This window comes from Aulostomus chinensis, chromosome 14, assembly GCF_037954235.1.
Source record: "Aulostomus chinensis isolate RoL2024-O1b breed Wild chromosome 14, RoL_Achi_v1.0, whole genome shotgun sequence".
Taxonomy (NCBI): Eukaryota; Metazoa; Chordata; class Actinopteri; order Syngnathiformes; family Aulostomidae; genus Aulostomus; species Aulostomus chinensis.
The window spans coordinates 17,179,704-17,205,749 of record NC_141333.1 but is presented as its reverse complement, the minus strand read 5'-3'; the positions used below and the strand labels follow the sequence as shown (position 1 = coordinate 17,205,749).

Genomic DNA, 26,046 nt, shown 5'->3' with positions numbered 1-26,046 from the left:
AAGTTTTAGATGGAAACCCCTATTTTGAATTAACTCTGATGTAGCAGAACTGTAACTCATGTGACTCAACAGCTGTTCCCGCTGCTGTCATCTTACCAAACTTTGTCCAACACTAGCTGGCACACAGGAGCAATTTCGGCTTGTCGAACTGAAGGTAATTCCTCTTGGCCTTGCACCATACAGTATAAGCTCTTCTTTTGTTCGTTAAAAGCCACAGCCATCCATAACCACCATATCCTGGCAGCATTACGCAGCCTTTTCACTGCAGAACAGTCGATGCAAACCCAGCGAAGACACTTTTTTTTTTTTGTGAGGTAACCACAGTATAGTCAGAATTATCTGATGATTTAATGGAAACCCAATTACTGTTGCTCCTCCCTTTACCTCTGGGAAAGCAGTCATTGCTGGTTTATCTATAACTTATCACTACCGACGCACCAGTGTGGGACTATCTCACCAGAAAGCTTATTTAGAAGTTCCGCATTGTGACCTATGGACAGATTTATCCGGCGGTGATGGGCTTGATCAGCATCGTTGTCGGGAAGGACTGGAATGTAACGCACATCCACTCACTTGTCCAACGCTACAGCTTTAAGAGAGGTGTAACAAACTAAAATCATCAGTAGTGTCTTTTCAGCCAAAAATACATTGCTCTTGGGCACATAAATAGCCCATTAAGCTGGCATAATGGAGACCGAACAGTAAGCTTTAGAGAGAGCTGCCTCCCACACACCCAGTAAAGACAGCTGAGATCTAGCACGGTAGAGAAGCCACAGCCGCGGATTTGGCCTCCTCCGTCAGCCAGTTGAACAAAAGTCAACTGGCAGCATGGATGCATCTTTTGTCCGTTTGACATTTCAAAGGCAAATTCAAAGATTTCCCGTGTGGTTGTGAAGGAGCAGAGGGTTTTAAAAGTCGTGTGAATTTGTCTTGTGGATGTGCCCCCCCCCCCACACACACACACACACACACACATTTGGAGGAGTTTCTGTCTCAGCTTGCTTTGAACACGTGTGTGATACTGTCGCGGGTGACTCTAAAATCTATCCGTACAAGCCTCTGAGCAGTGTGCCCTGTGGCTTGGCATTAGCATACTTTAGTTGCTCTGCTCCTGTTGTACAAGTAAAAGAAAGCAGTGGTAGATGGGGAGGGAGACGCATAGGGAAGCAGTGAAGAAACCAGGAGTTAAAACCTCCACCTCAAGCATAACATCCTCCCTGTTTTCCTACAAAGACTTAGCCGCTGCTAGTTATTATTTACGATGGGTAAATTTATGGAATAATTTCAGCGAGGGAAGGTTACTCACTTCCTCAAGGTGAAAATGGATACGTTTAGCACTTAATGAATCAGGCCTGGGCCTCTCCCCCATATATCAGCATGTTATTAAGACATTTTAAAATCCCATTATGGTGTTTCTCCTTGAACATGTCATGCTTTTATTGGACTGCCCTGTCTTTAAATCTGACCTTTTCAGCCCTGCTGCAGAATTGAACAGAAGAAAGATACAGGACAGGCCAATCGAACAAAATATACAAATGTAGGTATAAAAGCATCAGTGCCAGTCGGTTTTTCACTGGTTTGACTCAGTTGCCTGATAATGCTGAATGGTTTCAAGCAGTAAGAAAAAAAGAAAAAAAAAAGCTTAAAAAGCAGCTTGGAATGGTTCAATATAAATGGCTGTGTGGTGGTAAGTGTTAGAGTAATCCTGTTATCAGTTCGTGACACTTTTTTATTAAGATGTGTGTGTTTTATTGTTAAATCTATTTGTTTTGGAGTGAATTATTGGAGGAGAAGCAAGGGCATCTGATCCGAGAATATGAAGGTTGAGAGCTGTATGCTCTGCTACAGGACGACGACGCATACACACAGTATGTACGTGATATAAGTTTGGGTGTGCATTCAGATCGAACACACGTCAAGTCACACTCTAAAACGGCGCCGGTGGGAGTGGCTATTTTTACAGGTGACCTCTAATAAAGCACTCATTTAGGAACACAGGTACGGCAAATTTAAGTAAAAAATAATGCATCTATTGTAGCACAGCACATAGGAACGTGCAATGAGGGGGCAGGTATCAGTTAACAACCCAGTCTCTTTCTTGCCATTCGTGCCAGACAATATCATGATAGTATCTGTATATCATATTGAATATATTATATCTGAACATGGCACTATTTTCTTTGCTTTTTTTAACCCTTTCAAAGATGAACCATCAAATAATGGCTGAAAATTACATTTTAAACTGTATTGTATCCTTTCTGATGCAGCTTGATATTTTTTGTTATTTATCCCTCACATTATGTTGTTATCAAACAAACTAGAAACACACAGATCACAACTACACAAGAAAGTGATCTCAGTTGTGATTAAGATGTCTAAGACGCTTGGGTGTGCTGCATGACCGCAGACGTATAATATAATTTACAAAAGGCACATGACAATTTTAGCTGTTTCAAGTTTTGCGCATAACCTCTAAGCCATTTTAAACCAGATTAGATTAGAAGACAATAGAATAGAACAGAAAATCTTTATTCATTCCCTAGGGGAAATTCACATGTCCATCAGCTCACATAAAACAACAACAAATGTCTCACTCCCATGATGGATAGTTTAATGAGGATTATTTATCAAAGATTTCATTTTGTTAGGATTTCGTGAAAGAGCCATTTGTATTTCCTGTGTCAGTGCCCCAACACCAATATTGCTAACTGATACATTCTGATAAAGCTTACAAATATGAAACCTTTAAACCTTTTTATCTAATAATGTGCAATGGATTACTAGCCTTCCCTTTTTTCTGCACTGAAAGGGACAATAATACAATAATAATAATATAATAATAATAATAATACAATGCAGTGAAGTCGGTCTATGAACACCTGTGTCCATGCCTTAATTCAAATGGAACCCTTTCAGTAAATGTAGATGGCAGTTTTTTTTTAACATGCAAAGGACTAGTAAATCTGGCCTATATGGTAAAACATGGCTACATCTTTCAAACTTCTTCTCCAAACAAATCAAGCCCATGTTAAGTGAAATTGTTGAGGTTGAACAACAATAATGAAAAAAGGGAGCTAAAATTGGGAAAGGAGGCGAGCGTGACACAAAGCCTGTGATGACAGAGGCATCTAATCCAGGCAATGCCATTCTTATCAGGGTCCAGTGGATTAGAGTGAGCCTCCTAACCAGAGAATCCTTCCCGGCCAGACACTCTCCACAGCCCAAGGGCCTGGATCAATAGGCCTGCATTGATCTCTCTCCTCCTGTGGCTGGATTCACCTTTATTAGGAGTGCCTCTGCCCCTCTCACTAAGACACACATATGCAGCCTTGTAACCTCTCAGACCACCTCACTCACACACACAGACACACACAGACACACGCACACACAAACACACACACACACACACACACAAATCCTCCATGAATCAGAGTTGATGCTGTTTTGTTTACATTGAATAACAGCTTGGAGGAAACACTCTAGTGTCAGGTCAACTTAGCTGCATGACAGTGTTCTGGTTTCCTCTCCAGCCAAAGAGCCTTTGATCAGTATTAGTATGGGAGAGAGGACCCTGACACCTCTGGCTTGTGGCCTCTTGTTGTAGCCACGACAGCTCCGGTTGCCAGCGCTAACCTCCTCTGTTGCTCTTTCTTCTCTTTCTCTCCCTCTCTCTCTTCCAGATGACTCGCCCCATCCAGGTGAAACCGGCCGACAGCGAGAGCCGTGGAGGTAGTTGTCTTCTTTTCGTCATCATTTATGCATGTCCCCATTTCATCTGGCTTATCTAAGCTATTTCTTTGGGAATGCAGCGTTATTTAATGCTACATTTTTTTATACTATTGCCGTTCCAATATATTCAACACTTATAGATTTTAAAAAATCATTATGAACAGGGGTGCACATAAGCGGGCCGCATGCGCGCATGCGTAAGGAACCTGGACAAATGCGCTCGACTTCAAAGGCTTTTATACGCTTTTGCGTACCGACTGCTACCGACCGCGGGGAAAAGCACTTCTCAAAATGTCAAAGAGACAGGCCCCGCTAAGTAATTATTTTCGTGTTTCGTACGCAAAAGCGTATAAAAGCCTTTGAAGCCGAGCGCATTTGTCCAGGTTCCTTACGCATGCACGCATGCGGACCGCTTATGTGCACCCCTGATTATAAATATGGTCCAACAAAAATAGATGTGAGGCAGCACGGTGGTGCAGTGGTTAGAACTGTTGCCTCACAGCAAGAAGGTTTTTGGTTGGAGCCATGACTCAGGCACGGGGTCTTTCTGTGTGGAGTCTCCATGTTCTCCCTGTTCCTGTGTGGGTTCTCTCTGGTACTCCAGCTTCCTCCCACAGTCCAAAGACATCAAGAGGGGACGAGGCTGATTGATACTCTAAATTGACTGTAGGTGTGACTGTGAGTGTGAATGGTTGTCTGTCTATATGTGCTGGCCCAGGCAACCCGTCCAGGGTGAACCCCACCTCTCGCCAGAAAGCTGCTGTGATAGGCTCCAGCCCCCTGTGACCCTTAACAGGATAAGTGTAAGAAAATGGATGGATGGATGGAAAAATTGATGTATAAATTTGAACACGTAATTTTTATGGAAGCATCTGTAATCTCACCTCATACATATTCTATTTTTTACGGTTACTTGTTGAACTCTCTCTGTATATTATATATCCATCTTTCATCTTGCACCCTCACACTTGTAACAGATTAAAGAATCTGTCCTATTGAAAAGATGTAGGACTGCTATGGAGTTCCTTGCTACCCATCTCTCTCCCTCTTGTTCTCTATGCCAAGCACATTATCATTTCACTGTAAATTAGATGGTGATTAAGCTCAATACATGGAACTATAGCTTGTGCAAAGGCCCAGTTAAAGACCACAATACTGGGTTTGTTGCATTTGAAACACGAGAGTAAATGGTAGAGAGGTAGAGGAAAATGGAGCAGGAGCACACACGGCTTGCCAAACAATCAATAAATTTGCAGGGTACTTGCCAAGATCCTCATTACTCGCCCTTAATTCTGTCGTCTTTGATCTCTCACAATTTTGGAGGATTTCATTTACTCACAGCCTATCTGCATATATGTTAATGGGATGAGGACGCATCCTTTAAGTCAGAGACAATGAATTTTGCTCTTATTTATTTATTTATTGGGGGGGGGGGGGGGGGTATGCATCTCATGTGTCACGCTCCAACAAAGCCAAGTGCCTTTTTTGTTATTTAAAGGAGGAACACAGTTTTCAGCCTTCCTCATCCTGGCGGAGGGAAAAAGAGATTTGGAAGTGGAAATGAGGCTTGAGGGGAGGAAATGCCAGCTGCATACAGCTGCCATGCTGCACTTCTGAGGCTTTACCTCAAAACCTCGGCCTGTTTTGGGTGAATTAAGATGGCTGGGCACTGGGCCGCCTGTCAATGCAGACAGTCTTCAAAGTACAACATATAACTCCTGGAGATGGTTGGAGGACATATAACCCCTGTAGATGGTTGGAGGAAAGGCCAATAAAGATCTCTGTCAACCCTCCATCTTTTCTCTCTTCTTTCCTTGCTTCCTTCCTTCCTTCAACCATTCACTCAGAGCATAAGAGGAGTGGTTGGACAAGCAATAGATTGATGTCTCCTATAGCTCCATCGATTTTGCCATTGTGGTGCTCTGTGTCCACATTAACAATGACACTCAGCTGCCTCTTTACTTGGATGTGAGTGGCCAGTTTTAGCACTCCCAAGACTCTCTAGTCAGTATGGGGTCCTCTTATTGGCCATTGCAGGGACCCGACTGAGGACCAAATGAGTACTGGAACAGACCTGTGAGTTGCACATCATCTTAAATGAACAGGTCAGAGCGGTGCTGCAGGGGCAATCAAACACAAGTGTGACTTTTTAGGGTTAGGAAGTAATAAGAGGTGATGAAGAATGTGCGAAGGATCTGATCTTCTATTTTCTGTCTCCCTTTTCTATCCGGCTTCTAATTTGCTGGCTGAATTCTCCTTGTGATTATCATTGGCAGAGAGATCATTTTGGTTTTCTCAATATCTGGTTCCATCTTTCCCGGCTCATGCTATTGTTAGCTGATGGACTGCTGCCGATGCTCCTCGGAGTGGCCTACATTTACAAGCCTTAGCTTCTCATTTGCTGTAAAAGATTGGAAATACGTGTGCTGTCTGAAATTCTGGGGTTTTATCATCATTGCTGTGCTTATATCACACTGTCAAAGCTGCCAACAGAAAAATGTTATTTTGATCCTTATTTGCCTTTAGTTGCCAGACTCTGGATCAATAACTTGAGGACTATCACTCAGCTTGGTTTACAGGGGCTGAGAGAGCAGATGCAAAAAATATTAATTAGCCTTTCAGTGGAGCTGAGGGGGGACACCAGGGACAGACCGAGTCTGGCCGGCTCTCTCAGGGGCCACACTACTAGTCCGATAGGGGGCACTTATTCCTTGGTGCACAGTCATACTAATTAGTCCCTTAATCTCATTATAGGGAGGACAGTTCAGATCACCTTCTCCAGGGTGCTGTCCATTAGGGAAAGACCCATTACTGTGGTTTTATACCTGCTGGACCTCAGCTCCTCCAGGAGCAACTCACTGCTGTTATTCAGACCACACAGGCCCAGCTAGTAACTGCTACAACCTGTCTACAGGCATTACACACCAGCAACGCTTGCTTGAAAGTGAAATATGCTCCTCTAACAAAGCCCCATTAATAGTTCATTACCTGGAACACTTGATCAGAACTGAGCTTGTTTCTGATGAGGATCTCCATGTCTCCCCCTTCATCTGATACTAAGAAAGTTGCTTCACCGAGGCCGTATGGGTAAACCACCTCTTTTAAGAGTTGAAGGGAAATATACGGTAGAGTAAATCCATCCAAACACTCCATCAGCCCCTGCTGCTGCTTAACAAAGACACACTGTGAAATGAATATTAATGGCCAATCACCTACCTAATCTAGCAGAACAGCAGCCGTTTCACATTGAGCCACCAGCATTGCAAATTCGTCCGTCACTGATGACGCAGACCATCCTGGGGATGCTTCTGTAGGGGAAATGTTTGAAAAAGTGCAGCGGGGAGGCAGCAGGGACCTGTCTCTCTGTTTTTCTCCTCACAGGTCTTTGATAAGAAATAGATTGATTTTCCATCACACATGGCACTGATGACTGGCACTGACTGCTGCTGATATTTCATTTTTGAAGGGCTGTTCAGTGTCTCCTTAGAGGACTTGGCATCCTTACACAGGATAAATCTGCTTTAACCACTTTGATCCTCGCCTAAAGCCTTTGCTTCTCACCATTACGTGCACCTCTTCTTGCTTCCTTTTTTGTAGGCTGTCATTAGGGCCTGAGCATGAATGTGCTAGGGACCAACCATCATTTCTATCAGAATTATGATTGTCTTTTTTTTCTACCTTTGTGAGAAAGTTTAGGGCCTGAAGATTCCAAAAACTCACAACATTGTCAAAAAGGTCAAACCTAACACATCACTAAGTTCTATATTGCTTGAGGTCAAGTGGTACTAGGAGGCTCCTCAGAACCCACAAACACACACCATTTTTAGGATGCAGTGTTTGTGATTTTCATCGTATGTTGGAATAATCATTATAAAGAGTGTATTATTCTCTCTGCTTGCTCATCTTGGATATGGGCAGATCTGTTAAGTATTGACTGGAAGACTAAAGTATTGAAGGTGGCAGTACGTGGTGTAGTGGTCAGCACTGTCGTCTCATAGCAAGAAGGTTCTGGGTTCAACCCCCGGCTCAGGCATGGGTTCTTTCTGTGTGGAGTCTCCATGTTCTCCCTGTGTCTGTGTGGGTTCTCTCTGGTACTCCAGCTTCCTCCCACAGTCCAAAGACATCAAGAGGGGACGAGGCTGATTGATTCTCTAAATTGTCTGTAGGTGTGACTGTGGGTGTGAATGGTTGTCTGTCTCTATGTGTTGGTCCTGGGATGGACTGGTGACCTGTCCAGGGTGAACCCCGCCTCTCGCCCAAAGGGTCCTGGGATAGGCTCCAGCCCCCCTGCGACCCTTCACAGGATAAGCAGTAGAAAATGGATGGAAAAATTAATGAAGGTTTCCTGTGAGTTTTCCTAAATGGCATGAAATGGCAAACGTTTCAATATGAAAATGAAACCGATCTTATTGAAGAACCTACTCAAGTTTGCTCCATCTGGTTTGATCTTTTCCAAATTTCAAAGTTCATGAGGCAAGTCCAACAACACATCTACCAGCCAAATCATAGCCATATTGCCAACTACTGGCAATAGGAAGTAATGCTCATATTTCAAACATTGATTTTACATGAAAATTTAAATTGTGTCACTGAATTTGCAGAAACAGAATGCATAGATGTTAATTTGTGTAGTGGAAACCGGAAGTGCGAATACATGAAATCACATAGTAGACGCATTAGTCTGCTGCTGCTCATTTTTGTAAAATCCCAAATTTTGAAGGTCAAATTATCAAAGCCATAAGTTTTGATTTGGCCTGCCATACAGCCTCTAATTTTTCTACTGGGACTGCTCATAATGATAAGATGATTAAGGGTAAGAAATTGATAATCATTTTCAAAATTATGCCGTAACCCACTCTTCATGCCATTTCCTTCTTTTGTGAGGTGAAAATGCTCTTTAAACATGTCACACACCCATTCAGTCATTATTTTTACTGGAAAAGGCTTAATTATATTATATATGTGTTTGGCTCGCAGCCCACTATTAATTTTCAGTTTTGGCCCTCCAAGGGAAGACGTTTTTTTTCTCAGCTCTACTTTAACATGATGTCCATACCACTCACCCAACCTGGTCAGTGCTGCTTGTATTTAGTTCATCTTTAAAGAGGCCTTCCACATCAAGTCTCAGTAGTAGTTTTTATCCCTGCATTTTTGTTCCGTGTGTCTCTCTTATCTTTTCCCAGCCTTTTCCATTGTTCAAGTTTTGATGTCAGATATTGTCCAGAGAGCAGGAAGCGGAGCAGGCTAGCTGTCAGCTGGGGCTCTGTTGGTGTTAGCAGGCCTGCCTGGCACAGCCACAGATACAGCCCACTGAGGAGGCCTGGATTATAGTAGAAACAGACTCTGGCATTTTCAAGGCAGGCCTGGCACCCACGCACACACCCACACAGAACGGACAAACAGGCAAACATACTGTACATACCCATACGGATCTGACACACGCACACACCCGCTCTCACCCTTGCTGTCTCTCTCTCTCTTTCTCTCTCATGCAAACATACACACACGCCCAGTGAGAATGTGCATGATAATAGGAACGTGTGTGCACACACAAGGACATGTCCAGTATCTGTAACATATTTAAACACACACACAATGTACATAAACTGGATGGAATGGGTCAGTTTTCTTCTCATGGGCTGTGTGTTCCTGTTGCGCTGTTGTATTATGTTTGTGTGTTTACTCCAACTGAAGGACAATGAAAAGGTTCTCTGCAGTTCACTGAGATGTGACAGAACAAAGCGAGGGAAGTAGCCAGAGCAGGATGCAATAAGTTAAATGTAGAGTGAGTACAAAAATAAGGGGAGAAAGAGCAGGGATCTAGATTGAGAGAGCAAGGCTGCATGCTCTGTTGCTCTTCTATGCTCAGTTTTTGATGATGAATTTATCTGGCGTCAAAGACAACAGAGTGGTCCATGTATTAAACATCAGTGGTGTTCTCCTTTCTTTACTAGAGAGACGAGCTCCCCGTGTCAGAGCGGCTCAGTAATGAACCAAGCAGGAAGGCCTCTAAGCTCCACTGATCCCCTCTGGAAGAGGGAGGAGGGATGAAGGAGAGAGGGGGTAGTTAGAGGAAGAGGAATGAGTGGAGGAAAGATGGATGTTAAGAGTAGAGAGGTGAAGGGAGAGAATTTGTTCTGAGACACTAAAGGTAGGAGAGATGGAGAGAACAAGTGCAGAATAAACAGAGAAAAGTGTTGATGAAACCATTGGGGGGGGGTGGCAGGGCAAAAGCAAAATGCTGAACACTACGTGTTCTCCCTTTGGAGAGAAGAAAACTATAGATTACTGGTCACAATGTGCTTGGCTGGGCATAAACGGAGAGATTTGAAATAGTGGGGCACATGTTCAGAGGTTGCGGGGATCAGGGTGAGCTAATCCAATGGTAAGGCCAGCTGTGGGTCACACATTCAGAGAGAACACTCCTTGTCCAAATCCCCTCTGGTACTCTTACACAAACAATACTGATACACAGGCCTGTACCAGCCCAGAGTTCAGTCAGACGTGTGTGTGTGTGTGTGTGTGTGTGTGTGTGTGTGTGTGTGTGTGTGTGTGTGTGTGTGTGTGTGTGTGTGTGTGCATGCTGGAGAGCAACAGACAGAGAGGAAGAAATGATGAAATCATTCCTTTAGGGATGTGCTTTGTTCCTCAGGGTCTGATTGTGCTGAGGCTGGAGGAGTTATGCAGAGTCAGTGGAAGAAGTAGAACAGCAATTCGGCTAATACCCTGGATAGGTGGAGATCAATTAGCCTTATCTAACAAACTACTAATGATAATACCAACGCAGAACTTGCTGACGTGAAGTAGAACAACAAGAGAAAGAAGAGTGATGATGTAATGAATTTAGCTTGTTGAAAGGCATCTGATTCCTGCGAACATGGTGCCTGCTACGTTGTTTTAAACAAGTACATGCAATGTTACAGTAACTTTTACGGTCAACGGACAAAAGTAACAAAGTGGTTTGTTCTTTGCAGCTTGACTGACAGTAAAAAGGGTTCATTTAATGTATTCATTAAATACTAAACCACAGGTTAAAAGTAGAGATAGGATATCAAACATCAAACTTGGACTATCAGAACTGTGTGATGACAGTGATATGACTGATGAACAGCTCATTATATAACACACAGAACATCACAAACTCATATTGAATGTAAGTTCACATTTTGCCAAGTTGTGTTTTCTTGCAAAAATGTTGAATCAGATTTCATATGCAAACATGCGTAAATACAACTTAACACATCTTCATTCCCCCCTACTTTTTTTTTTTATCACACACACAATCCCTCTACTTCCTCCCTCGTCCGTTGCGATGGTCTCATAGTGTGGGTGGATCAGCAAAGGTTACTGTTGAACACAGAAAGGAAAGGTCAGAAATCATGTTTAGTTTTCCTGGGGCCGGGAGGTAATTCCAGCCAGCAGACTGTGTTCAGACGAGCAAGCAGGCAGGGCAGGCCCGTGGTGGAGATGCTCATGCAGAAGGAAGCGAGGCGGGGATGGCGACAAGGTTATCCAGTCAGCCACTGCCTCTCAGCCCCTCTGCTGTCACCCTTAATAACACCCTCTCCCTTATCACCGCAACAATCACCTTGAGAAACAAACTTGTCTTCTTTCAAAGAGGGATGGAGATGGGGAAGAGACAGCGCTTGTATGCATTTGGTCCGCTGTTCTCATTACAGCACCTCAACCTCTTTGGGGACGCCAAGACTGCAGATCAATTTAGTGCTCAATTCTCAATACTTTATCATTCATTCTTTCTCCTTTAACCCCCCCCCCCCCCATTGTTGCACCTCTCTGTTCAGCCTCTCTGTGCCCTTTAAATATATTGAAGAATTTAGTGGACGTGTGCTACTTCTCTAAGTTTCTGTGACAATAAGGGGATGCTGAGGTCTGTATCATGCAAATATTGTGCTTTTTTTCATGGTCATTATTTGTTGTAGCTGCAGTTACATGGACAGTTACTTCAATCTTATTGAAATAATTCTGAGAACTATTTAGACGGTTCGTATTTTACTATTGAACAGATGAGGCATGCTTATTCTGATTTGGCTGTTATTCTGATTATTATTATTGGAATATGAGGGCGCATGTAAACCCAGCTGTTATTGTTTGTATTGTAGGTGAGCGAAGGCGAGGTGAGCTACACTGAAAAGGACATGAGTCCCTTTTAAAGCCCATTGTGGGGCATCTTAAGAGCCAAACAGTCTCCTGTCAGGAAAAGGATCTATAAGAAATAAATTATTGAGAGTTTTTACATTTTATAGCACAGCTATTCTGGTCACTAATGCACAGGTTTGAAAGGAGGCTATTATACTCATTTTTGGAGTCTTTGTCAGTTGATCTTGGACTCCTTCAGAGCAGCTCGACACCAGTGACTGTGGACAAAACTGTGGTCTCTCTTCCAGGTATTTTCTGCATCCAGTGAAAACAGTCTGTGTAACGTAGAACTCCAGTTTGCCCTCCTTCATATCTGCCTCATGCCAAAGCCCACTCTGCTGTGATTGGTAAACAGGGAATGTTAAAAACAACGCTTAAACACAACAAGGACACTGATAAAACGTTACTTACAGCTTGAGCTCCTTACTTTTCAACACAACCAAGAAATGAAGGAACGGTACTTTCCTTTAGCTTCAGGCTAGCCACTAATCCCAGATTATGAAAACTATCCAGTGTGAAGTGTTGTGAACAAACAAACACATCGGTCATTTTCTCTCGTTGGTCTGAAAAAAAGATCAACTATATCCACTTTGGCCGGGGCTTGCCTCTGAAGGATAACTAAACAGAGTTAACTCAAACCCAAATATTTTAAAATATTTTTGGCAAGGTGTTACATGAGCAGTTTGCAGCATGAGGGTCATCTCATGTGGTAATACTCAGCCAATCAAATCTGTGCATTCCAGTTGTTCACAATGTGAATGGAGTGAAAATACACACAAGAGAGACGAAGTGAAGTGAGACAACAGATGGAAAACTGTTGTAAAAAGTATGTTCAAATGATGATGGCGATAAGAGAAACGTTGACAGCAAAAAAACAAGCTTTTGAGACTTTTTGATTCTTAAATGTTCATACGGGGGTCATTCACACGTGTCTCATCTGTTCTGAGACTGAGGCGATTATTTGAAGGAACGACATGAAACATTACTACTAGACTAACTCTTGAGCCATCATACACACTGAAAGCCAAACGGAGGGCACAGAAAATAATCGCACTGTTTTTGACGATGATGATGATGATGATGCATGTACCATGTTAGCAGTTCCCATCTGGAAATTATACTCCCTCAAACAGTCCTGTGTAAATGGAACTCTCGGTACTGTGCATTATTGTGAACACACTGATAGGCTTCAAATCAAATTCATGAATTAGTTGACATTAGTAGATGTGTTTTTCTCTGGACCTCATTGAAATTTCCAGCAACGAGGTCGTGAATGCCACAATAACTTCACAAATCTTACAGTTTTTCTACCGCACCGGTTACATTTGCCTATATCTTTTTGGATCTCTTAAACACTGCAGCCAGTACAGTCATCTCATAGTGACACTCAACTCTTCAAGCTACCATCTCTTCATACTCTAGATCAGTAAATGCTTGCTAAACGACTTTGAAAGTAAACATCGAATCTGGATGGATAAGAAAGATGACCTTTTCTAAAGCTTGCATACTATAGGCTTTTATTTCATTTAGTACTCATTTTACATTCTGAATATTTAAAAAAAAAAACATGCTTTGCATTTGAAATGTTCATCTCATGATTTCCATTTACTCAAAATGTCTGTGCAGCACATTAGAGGAAAGCAGAAAAGCGCTGCTAGGGCACTTTTACTCTAGGGTGAATTAAACAAGTGTTATCGCAGAAGTCCATCACGTAATTAATTATACGATAAATAGCTGCATTTGTAAAGTTCATTTTTGATGAAGATAAATATAAACATACCTGTGCAGGTAGGTGCGTGTGTGTGCATGCATGCGTGTGTGTATGTGTCCCCTCTGTTGACTCTGCTCTGTGATTGCAGTGGATCAGAAGGAGGCCAAGCAAGGACTCTGATTGGAGAACAGGTTTTGACGGCATCTGTGTAACCTCTGCCAAATCACTGCAATCACCCGTTTGCTCCTTCTCCCTGCTTTAATGACACCATTTCATGAAGAACCAGCCTCATCAAGCAGTCCACCACACACACACACACACACACACACACACACACACACACACACACACACATGCACACAAAACTGACTAACACACAGCGAGGTCAGGCTCGGCAGATCGGGCGGAGCACTGCAAACCTCAGAACAGGGAGAGGCGGTCCACCAGCAGATGGGAGGAGATTAAAGCAGACTGGAGACACTTGTACAACACACACACACTCTCTCTCTCACACACAGACACACACACAAAAAAACTCTCTTTATGAGTTACATTAGTTCCTGAAATCTGAAGTTACAAGATTATTTGTATGTTTTAATGTGTCATAATTTTAGGTCCAACAATAGAACAAAATTGTCCAGCGTAATCTGGTCACCCAATTTGTTCCATGTGGAAAGAATATGTCCTTTTCGTTCTCTGAATGAGGCCGCACACTATTAAGAATTTTGGTTTACACAAACGCTGACAAGAGAAAAACAAAAATAGATTACTGCACTTGCACAAACACATTTTTATGCACACCAGCTTCTATGTAAAGACAGACTCTCAAAAACAGATGTGCACTCAAGAGCATAAGCCACAGTGCCACAAGTTTTTAGAGAGCTAATGAATGTTTCTGACTCAAATTAAAAGCTTAAGGTGTTGGTATTGTTCATTTATTTTTATTATGAAAAATAATATGTTGCTCTTGTCATTGTCTAGAGTTCTTGCGGTGCCTTTTATATAAAAAAAAAATGACCTAAGGTCTTTCATGAGTCGGGACAGAAAAATAGCATCCCATACAAAGTGAAAGAACCAAAAATAAAAATGGACAAAGAGAAAATGAAAGCTGTTACCACCTGAAGGTGCAAATGCCGGTCCAGCAGTGTAAAAGAGAACTCAAATATGTGCTTCATTTTTATCTTCTCTATACAAGCACTGTTACCTCACACCAAGAAGGTTTTGGGTTCCAGCCCCAGTTCAAACCTGGTGCTTTTCTGTGTGGAGTCTGCATGTTCTCCCTGTGCCTGCGTGAGTTCTTTTCAGGTACTCTAGGTTCCTCCCACAGTCCAAAGATGTGCAAGTTAGGTTAATCACTGACTCCAAATTGACCGTAATTGTGGCTGTGAGTGTGAATGGTTGTCTCTCTATATGTGTTGGCCCTGAGATGGACTGGCGACCCATCAAGGGTGACCCCCGCCTCTTGCTTGAAGGTCGCTGGGATAGGCTCCAGCCCCCCTCGCGACCCTTAACAGGATAAGCGGAAGAAAATAGATGGATGGATGGATGGATATACAACTCACTGCAATTTCATGCTGTAACCTCTGTGGACCACTTTATTCTTGAAAAATGCAGTATCACAACACCTTTAGTTGGATGCAGAAGTCATAGATTTACATGTGTGTTTATTTTCTTCAGGTACTTGCAGCCACAGGAAAAAGAAATATATGCAAAATAAGCACCTGTAATATTTGACCTACATTAAGATTCCATACCTGTGACTCAGCTATCCTTCTGTGTGTGTCTCTCCAGTCTAACTACACCTCCACCAGATCTCCCCATCTCAGCATATTAACTCTATTAGCCTCTCTGTCACTCTCACTCGAAGCACATGCCATTCACTCAAAATACTGCATCACACTACCTTTGCTCTTGAAGCCTCGCCAGCTCCAACAGGGCACAAATATGAAAGCAGGAAATTAAACAGATTTGTCCAAATATGCCCAGAATTTCATTTTTTTTTGGGGACCAAGGCCTCTTAGACTTTGGTGTTGTCAATTCTTTGAGGCCAGCTAGGCCATGAAATAAAAACATTATTTTTCTGTCCATGGGAATGAACTAAAAAAAAAAAAAAAAACATTTTGCAGTTTGTAGCTGTGTAGCAGATTGAGTCACCCCACCCTGGTCATAAAACCGGGTCTACAGGGTACCAAACATGCTCACTGACCACAGCAGCAAAGAACCAGGCTCACTGACATGGCAGCCACTGTGACAGCGATCTGTCACATGCTGCATTTAAAACAACGTTGCACTGAAGGTAGTTTGTTTGCCTATGTTACATTAGATAAGATAAATATGACAGCTTGCTAATTAGTTTCTTTATTTGAATTAATTTGATATTTTCTCATGTTTTTCAAATTCTGTTCACCTAACCTTTTTATGTCTTCCCACTGCAGTTGCTGTTTCAAATTCTTGAGTTGTGGTGACAAAGGTTTCAGTTAGTTAATCAAACATTGGGCACATAGCACTGCTCCAGCATGTCGCAATATAAAAGCAATTAAAGTCTCTTGGTCATCTTGGACGTTTTCAGCATTTACGCATCAGGATGAGTTCGATTAAATCTGGCGATTAGCTGATAACAGATTTGTGTCAAACTATAATCATACGTGCAGCGTCTCACTTGAAGTTGCCCAGGAAGAATTCAGAACTGTTGTCAGTAAGCCATATTTACAGGAAATGATGACATCTCTTCAAAACGATTGTAATGAAATGCTCTGCATGTGACGGGAGGCACAGGAATCAGGACCCAAGATTGCTGCGTGGCGTACAAGGAGGTTTATTGAGGTAACAAAAAAATCAGTTCTCAAGGGAATGAAAAAGGCACAGTCCAAAGGAAGTAACAACCAAAAATGTCCTAACTAAAAGTCACCAACAACGTGGGCTCAAAAGACAGTAAATGCTCAGAAACTAAAAACAGTGGCAAGGCACGGAGGAAAACTCACAGTCTACTGAAAACACACGAAAGGCTAAGCAAGGGCTAGGCGAGAGGCCGGAGATTTAGCAAGGGCACAAAGAGCTCGAAGTTCCATCTGAGGCTTACAATAATCATCTGGCACAGGCGATGGGGTGAGAGAGGCAGAAATACTGGGGTGATGGGAATTGAGCTGCAGGTGTGTCGGTAGCTCCGTGCCCTCGTTGATGGCCCCGCCCCTCGCCACGCCTGCGGGGATGGGGAAAAAGGAAAACAGGGTTACACACCAACTCAAAACCATGACACTGCATACGATAATTTCACAGGATACCTTGTTATACTGTAGTTATCGTCAGAAGTAAACAGTGAATAAAACGGTTGAACTGACAATGTAGTCTTGGATAGAAGTAACACTCAAAAGAATGTAATGAAATGCTCTGCATGTGACGGGAGGCAATATGTATTATTTATTTAATAATTAAAATAAAATAAAAATAATGTGATAATCGTAGAATTTGAGTGAAGATCTAGAAGAACGTATTGGATTTTCTCGTCCAGTTTCCAGGTGACTTTACGAAGTGTTGGAACCCATACAGTGAAAGCTGTGACCAGGGTCTACCAGGGTCTCATGGTGATCTCAAATTACAGACGAGTGAATAAAAGTTTAACGAGAATAGAAAAAAGTTTAGGCAGGGCAACAATGTGACTGCAGAGCAGACCATAGCCATCATGGCTGACCTGCTCTAGTGAGACACAATCTGCATAAAATTTGGCTCTTGTTTTTTTTTTACATCTATATTTTCTTTTTACTTACACCGTGCAAGCTATTAGAACACCACCACCAGACAAGGACACAGAAATGGCGGGAAATAGCATGGGATGACGTGTCTGTGATGCACCATTAGGGAATGCCAACATTGCTTCAGTGGACACCGTAAAGAGGCTTTTAAATTAGGCCCAGCAACGTCTCACCTGCCTTCCCCATCTCACCTGCTGAGACGACAAATAGTGCTGCAAGCATGCATGCACTGTGACGCACAGTCCCATGATTACACACCCACCCGCTCTCCAGCCAGCATCTTTCCACCTATCTGCCAGTCAAACGAGTGCAGAGGTAATGGAGAGAGAAGTATTCATTCTGGGGCTGTAAAACTGCAGCAGCCGAAAAAAAAGATGATTGGGGTAACCTTTGCTTTGGTGCATGAAGAGAGAAGGAGTGTTTTAACATTATTCATAAGTATCAGTGTGTGTCTGTCCGACTTAATTACCACCTGAAGTGTTGATCCGCTCTGACTGCTCCAGCGTGTTAATGATACCTTGTAATGTTGTTTTCAGCTATTTTAGACATATATACCTCCTCTCTCAGCAGATGTTGCACTGATATTTATACCATATTCATCATATCAATATGTTCTCACTCCCTTTTTCTTTCCTCTATTCTTTTCTTTCCCTTTGTTGATGTTTCCCCCAGCCTCATCTCTTTGATGAGTCTATCAGGAGAGCTGGCATTGTCAAGGATGATTGGCGAATAGGTCTCTGTGCAAAGAAGATAATAAACGTATTCTCAGACACTTCAGTTCTTCAAGGCCTGTGGCCAGGTCCAAAAACAAGCCATACTGATTGCCTTCTTTGCAATAAACATGAAGAGGGCTCCTGAAAGAATACAAAGGCAGCTGAGGTTGCAATGAGTCAAAAGACGAACGAGTTTTCAAATGAGTTGGCTACCTTTGGAACTCTGACCTGCCACTTGAACCAATTTTTATAAAACATGAACTTCAAAGAGCACTTTGATTGTGAAGGAGGTTACTGGGTGACATCTGAGGTGGCAGACTCAAACCGTTCTTTTCATTCTTGATGAGCTGCATGACTTTGACTGAGATGAATGACAGAGGTGGAGCAGAGTCTTGATGACAAGAGGCTCCCCATCTGGAACAATGGTTAATTACATTAGAATGACACAGCTGATCCACAGACATGCTGCGTTTTGGGGTTTTTTTTGGTTTTTTTCCCAATAATTATATTGCACAGCTTCATCCTCATGCCTTCAATATTTCTCTACATCAATAAACTTGTCACAAAACACATCATGTCTTGAAATATTTAAAAAATCCCATTCGTTACCTATCGATTTTCTCCCCATTAGGGATAGTTTGGCTGCTGTTGCTGCGGAGATTTAGTGGGTCAATATTATGTTTCTCTTATAAGCCTCTAGAGATTTTAAAAGAAATTTGGAAGGCACGAAAACTGAAAAGCCAGTCTACAACTCTTAATATTAAGAAAATTTCTGGACTAGTTCAAGGACATCTGCCTGACATTAATGTTATCAGAGAATCAGGGAGCAGAGCAGGCACAATGTGCTTTAGGGAAAGGTACGGCCCTCGACAGCTGCCTGCCTGGACTGCTGGCACACATCAAGCTAATACGCTGGACTGGAAACAAGGATTGATTCCTGAATATTAAAGTGAAACCCAACCACTGCTGCAACCTCCTTACACCAACTGCAGGACGGAAGAGCACTTTTGCTGGCGATTGGGCATCCTAATAATGGGGTTTCCTAATCCCTGGCAACCAAACCAATCAGATGAACAGAAGACAATGGCAGGTGTGAAAATGGTATCTTAAGGCTGAATGTTGGATGGAGTGATAGTTGGTTGAGTCAAAAGAGTTCGGGCTGGAGGAGTTTACTGACTGTCGGCTCCCTCGGTCACTCGTCTTCTCTCTTAATGACAGACTCGTCTCCTTCCATCCCTCTACCCCTCCTGTTATTTTAAGAATCTATTCATAGCCTCCCAGCATGCACAACATGAATTATTTATCCTGAGAAATTTTACGACAGCAAAAAAAAAAAGAAAAAAAAAGGGATTTTATTTGTACAATTTGATTCCATTAAAACAAACATAGTGCAAACCCTGCCGTGATAATTTTGCTCCACCTAGGGGTGTGAAATAATGCAAGATTATTATTTTACTCTACATGCAGCAAAGATTTATGTTGCTCAAACCACTGATAGAAAGAAAATTGAGCAAAAAAACTTCTTTTTTTAACATGAATTCTTCGTACCAGTGGAAAACAATCAATGCTTTGGACAGTGATTTTGCACATATTTGATGGATTATGATGTTTATTTATATCAGTTATATCTCTTCTTGCCTCCTTCAGTCATATCACACTGTGAGTCTGCCCTTGTGCGTGTTTTGCTTTGTAACCCACTTATTAATGTCCTTTTCTGTCTTTATTGCTCATGAGGGAAAATTGCCTATTTCCTGTCTTCTACCTTCTTAAGCCCACAAACAAACACAAAAAAGCTGCAGCGAGCTAACTCACAGCAACAGCAGCGAGGAATCTGTCAAAACGCGGCGTATCTCTCACCGCCGTGTCTTTAAAAGCCTCTCTGCTCATGTGTGTACACGTCAAGCTGCCTGGCCTTCGAGCAGGATGACATTAATGAAAGGTGAAAGGGGGAATAATCAAAGATCACAATATTTTACCTTTGATACAGATGCAGGTTCCTACGCTGCTGGCAGGAGAGATCTCCTCGCCGCTCTGCTCAGCTCTGATTTGACATTAGGATTAGGATCCGCTGCTACATTTCTTTCTCCAGCTCACTCGTCTCACTTCTCTCTCATTCTCCCCATGCTCCCCCTCCCTCCAACCTACCTCTGTCCACTCAGCCCGGTTGCCTGACTGCAGCTAAAGGGTAAATGTAGCTCAGGGGAAGTGCGCTACCTTCACCATAAGGTCCTGGGGCCTGCCATGTGACCTGGACCTCTCAACATCTTGCTCTTCTCCTCCTCCTCCTCCTTTTCCTCTTTGCTTTTTCTCCACAACACATCTCTTTATCTCCAACCACCTCAATGACCTTTCCCTGTGAGACTGATAGATCAAACCTCAGAGAACAAAGAGCTTCTCCACCAAACACAGCGCAGTTCAAAAGTTCACTCATTTTGTAGAATAACAATGTTGACAATGCAAAGTATGAAATGTGGGGTTCTTTGTATAGATGTGAGCTAATGCAACTAACTGCAACAAATACCATAAGTGTGTATTTTGACCTCATGACATTTGTAGAACAACAAACAGAGCTACAACATTTCTATGAAAATAAGACAGAAAAGCAAATAGTTGAAATCATGTAGAAACAATAACTGTTACAGCATAAATATATATTTTCTGATTGATTGCAACTTCCTCAGAACTCAATTCAATCCAACTAATCATTTAATTTATATTATTGTCAGCATTTTTTCTCTCTTTGTATTCCCCAACCACAAAAGGGGAATTTTTTGAAGAACGCATCTATCCTTAGAGTTTTATTTGATGAAATCATACCAAATGTAGTAAGTCAACAATATGTTAAACCTGATAAAGTAATGCAATATTAGGAATGCTTGAGCCCTTTTCCTGGGACAAATGTGAATGAAATTTTGACAATGTTCCACTGTTGTGTGAGAAATGTATAATGAGCTGTTCCATCCATCCAACCATTTTCTGCCACTTATCCTGTTGAGGGTCGTTGGGGGGGGGGGCAGGGGGGGGGGGGCGGCTGGAGCCTATCCCAGCTGCCTTCAGGCGAGAGGTGGGGTTCACCCTGGACAGGTCACCAGTCCATCACAGGGCCAACACATAGAGACAGACAACCATTCACACTCACAGTCACACCTACAGTCAATTTAGAGTATCAATCAGCCTCGTCCCCTCTTGATGTCTTTGGACTGTGGGAGGAAGCTGGAGTACCAGAGAGAACCCACACAGGCACAGGGAGAACACACAAACACTGAAAGATTGCTGGCGTGAGCTGGGGCTCGAATCCAGAACCTTCTTGCTGTGAGGCCACAGTGCTGACCACTGCACCACCGTGCTGCCTAGCAATTCTTAAAAAAAACCCACAAAACAAACAATTGCTATACAAAGCATTTGTTTTCATGTTGCCTATGTCCACTATAAAGAGCTTTTTTTGCCATTAACAGTCTTGGATTATCAATATGCATATGTTGTACAGGTAAATGCAAATGCATGACAATAAGAAATTATTATATTTTTATTATATATTATAAATAACTGTCTTATGAGTGTTCAGTGTGGCTGTTGTCAGATGCCAGGTCAGCAGTCTAAATAGTCTCTACTGAGATGATGGTTGTGATGACGTAATGTGCAGGCGGAGCGGTTTCATCCACGTGCAGCACAACTTCGGAGTGTCCACCATAAGTTGTCAAAGGAAGTCATTTTTTTCCACAAATCATAAATGCACAGCCACCATCCATTGTTCACATCTTGCTAAGTCTTAGATTGTGCTAAACTACACTTTCTGTGTCATTATCTTGTAAAAACACAGCTCCAGTGAGGTTTATGAGTTAGACATCGAAAACACATGATGGACAAATAATAGCAACCACTGTCGTTGGCAATCAAAGGCACTTTTAGAGGATGAACTTTGACAAACACAGCTGCTCTGATGTTGCCAATTGTAGCGTTCCATCGTTTTTGTTCGTATTAAAAATGTACAGCATGAAAGACTACAAACAAGTTTAGGTTAGGTTTAAAACTACTTGAATTACACTTAACTATTTGTGGATAGCAGTGTGTGTTCCTTTTGAATATAAAGGTGTGAGGACTTTGGTGTACACTGCATGTTTTTCTGTGTGAGGTTGAATGGCACCTTTCAGATAGGGGGGTGAGACCATGTGGTCTGCACTGACTGCTTTGGAGGGAGGCTGGAGGGCCCAGCTGGTTCAGGGAGAAAAGCTCTCTGACTAGCCAAGGCAGCCTCAACGCCTGCCAGACACACACACACACACACACACACACACACACACACACACACACACACACACACACACACACACTCTCATGGTTAGATGCATCTTGGAGAAGAAAAAAAAAGGAAAAATGCTGAGATTCGCACAGTGCTCTCCGTGCAATTAAAAAGATTTATTTTTCCCCCAGTGTGGTTTTGGTTATGACTTCTGCAAGATGCAGTTTGTCAGTGTTGCTCAGCTGAGCTTTTGCATGGACACAAAACAAAACACACAGCGATGTGTGAGGAACACATCCTGTCTTCCTGTTTGCATGGGGACCGTCCTGTGTGCATCCACAGAGCTTACACAGATTCAATCATTTTCAGCTGACCTGCAGCCGAGATTTGGAGAAAAAAAGCTGTCTTGCAAAATTGTCCAGTATCCTTGAATGTAACGTGAGTGGGGAAAAAAAAAAATCTTTATTTGTAGGCAGCCAGGTGTTGGCCCTGCAAATTATACATGACCACAGGTCATATTGATTCTCTCTTGTTTTTCTCTGTCTGATAACACATTGTTAGAGGAAAGTTGGTTCAACAGTCTCTCAAATTGTTTTGTAAACAGTGAATGAAAGAACTGTACAGAGGCTTTCACGTGTAACAAAATGAATTTTTTAACTTGTTTTAGCCTCCATATGTCCCCCTGATTCAGTTTATTGTTGCTCTGTGGTTTATGAAATGTGAAGTAAATCTAAGGCCTTTTTTTTTTTTTTTAACAACAAATCTGAGGTAACATTTTCATGCTTCTCCCCTTATGAACTGATTCGACATCATTTAGATGTTGATTATGAATTCTTAAAGAATATTTGAGTGGAACAAAAGCACGTTGCAGAGAAGTTTTTTTTTTTTTTTGGTCTGTTATTTCATATTTCTGTTTGCTACAGAGGTGAAGAAATAAATATTTCTAAATGTTGACTATGTTTTTCAGAAAACCCTCAGGTTTTTTAAGTTATTTACAAGAACGCCACCGGCTTTTAGGTCCAAATGGGTTAATGTCTTAATTACTGTACACATAGGTTTGTTTGTTTGTTTGTTGGTTGGTGCAGCGCAGCAAACTATTCCCTTTTATTTGAGTGTATTTACCCACAGCTTCTACATTAATGTTGATTACTTTAACAGCTTTAGGGGGGAACAATGGTTTGTGAAACAATACAGATTGAACAGTTATTTCTCCTGGGTTGTAGCAGCTCTATTTATTCTGACCTCCATCCTGCTGTACGGTCCACTGGTTCTTTAGTGAAATCTGAAGTGTATCTCTAAATAGTGTGCAAGTGCTGCAAGACTCGCACAAATTAGCTGTGTTAAAGTATATGTATGCTGTCGATGGAGGTAAGGCTCACTGGAGGCAGTGTGCTGCTTATCTCAACTGTGGAAACGTGGACAGAATGATTAGGTGGTATAATCATATGTCCACCTCCTCTCGCCTGGCCATTTTCACTACTTTTCTATGAAGCAGTTCCTCTCGCTCTCTCTCTGCAAATAGTTTAAAGGGTAAGCCTAACCAGGGGCTCTATGTGAGACGATGGAAGGAAGAGAGACTCACAAACCTGAAAAGGAATTTGTAATTTTAAACAAATTGGTTTTGGGAGAGAATCAAACTGAGATTTTCTCCCCATTTAATTTGGACTGTTAGAATGGAGAGGAAGAGTATCTGATCTGAAGTGGGAGTGTTACTGCTTACCTGTAAAACCTGTAAACCCATGAGAGGACCCAACAGCGAGGTCCCCAGTTTCTCCATTAGAGAGCCAGCTTGGCATTCGTAGGGAGTAATTGGCTGGACAGGGTTTCAGCAGGCTTAGACACCCTGCTGGCACAACAAGCCTGTCTGTCCCGTTCTCTGTGTTGCTGCTCTGCTAGGCAGGAGTGTGGCCAGCTCAACTGCTGCCACGTCCCCTTCAAAGCCTGCGGAGAAACTGGGAATGGCAGCAGCTGTTGTCCCCCGGGAGCCAGAGGAACTCGGGGCCTCTGGTCATTAGTGGTAACCAGTGTGCTGGGACGAGCCTGGGTCTTAGACAGCTGGGAGACTCCCATCACCTGTCATCCCTTCATTTCGCTATCCATCCATTCCTCCATCCCTGCCAAGAAGGATCCTGTATCCTTAACTACTTTGCTTCTCACGCAAGGCTAATAAAGGTTCAGACCCATGTGGCAGGTATGGAAAGACAGAGGGAGGACAGGTAAGGTTGTGCATATGGAGAAGACATTTAAACAGTTGTATTCACCCGCAGGATGTTGGGGGTCTGCAGTCACTACATTGGGGCACAGAGGAGTGATGGGGGTGTAGAAGAAAGTAGGAAGTGAAGAGGATCAAACTTGTTCCATAGGAACCTTGTAGCTTATTTGCATGCTAGTTATAGTAAAGTATATTCAAACAATCAGTGACAGTCGAGAAGGCAGACAGTCAGAATTATTTGACACCATTGTCAACTGGTACATTTTTTTTTTTTTTCATTTTACACTTTGTTTTATTCTTGTCGCCTTTTGGAAGCAGGTTCAAGATGACTTTACAGCAAGTGGCAGTGAAAACACCGGGTTACAATGCACCACTCAAATGCTAAAGGGTAATTGTATAGCAGCTATCAAAATACTTGAACACATGCACGTGGTACTATAATATATTAAAATAAAAATGATAAATAATATTATAAATACATATTCCATGCGCAACAATGAAGTGCTCTAGTTCACTAATGCAATCCAGATTTCACCATTTCATTCATCTCTTCTCCACTATTATACACAACATGATTTACAGATGAGTGGTTGTATACGATACACTGATGAAATGTAGAAATGAAAACAATTCTAGCGTTATTCATGATTAACAACTTAATTTGTTATCATTTTCATGTTTGACAACTATGAAATCAAATCGCTTTAACTATCAATGTAACATTTATTAACATTATTATGAAGTCATCTACAGGCTGATGTGTGTCTAGAAAATACAAATGGAATTAATGTTCTTCTGTCATTTTGTGTGTGTGTGTGTGGGGGGGGGGGTTTGTTGAAAGAAAACTCTTTCAGCTTCCAAATTTTAATGTTTGCAAAAACCAGGCACATTCCTACAAGGAGTATAGTTTTAAATTTAATCCGCAGCATATAATTAACCTGAAAATCGCCCGTAAACCAAACACACCAACAACCTACGTACCTGATTGTGAACGTATATAATGAAGCAGCCATTAGTGTCATATTTCTGTGGCATTTACACCATTAAGTGATAAACTGCTCCATGCAACTTGGCGCTCCTGCTTAGGGGAGAACATTTACTTTTTTCATTCCTTGCATTTTCCTGCGTTTGGCTTTGCATGCATTGTTAAGTGGGACTGATGGAAGCGCCCTGACCATTACTCACTGCATTGCCTGACTAATTTCTGTGCTCTTACAAGTACAAAGATGTCAAGCAGGAGCAGCAGGCTTCCCTTGGCTTCCCTTGAGACCATTAATCCTTTGGCTGGTGTCGTCCCTGCCTACACTGACTCACCTGGTTCACAGCCCTGCCAGCAAACTGCTGCTCCCAGCCTTTTCCCTATTCTGTCTATTTATTTTGGTTCCGAGTCAGCTCCCATCACCAACAAAATCTGATTACAATTGAAGAGCTGAATAACTCTGTACATCTATCGGCTCCTTTTTTCTTTTTTTTTTTTTTTTTTTTTTTCCAGACTGAGTTTTGCAGAATATGTGAAATTTTTGTTGTTTTCATTT

The 26,046-nt window shown here is 42.2% G+C and overlaps 1 protein-coding gene across 8 annotated transcripts in view; it reads left to right on the top strand.

Moving 5' to 3' along the window:
• celf5a (cugbp, Elav-like family member 5a) overlaps positions 1-26,046 on the top strand; it is a 207,090-nt gene that overhangs the window by 111,741 nt on the left and 69,303 nt on the right. For all 8 annotated transcript variants that reach the window (XM_086223552.1, XM_086223554.1, XM_086223557.1 and 5 more), the window contains exon 3: positions 3,681-3,729. In XM_086223552.1, coding sequence (XP_086079678.1) covers positions 3,681-3,729 — 49 coding nt within the window. The remainder of the gene's footprint in view (positions 1-3,680; positions 3,730-26,046) is intronic.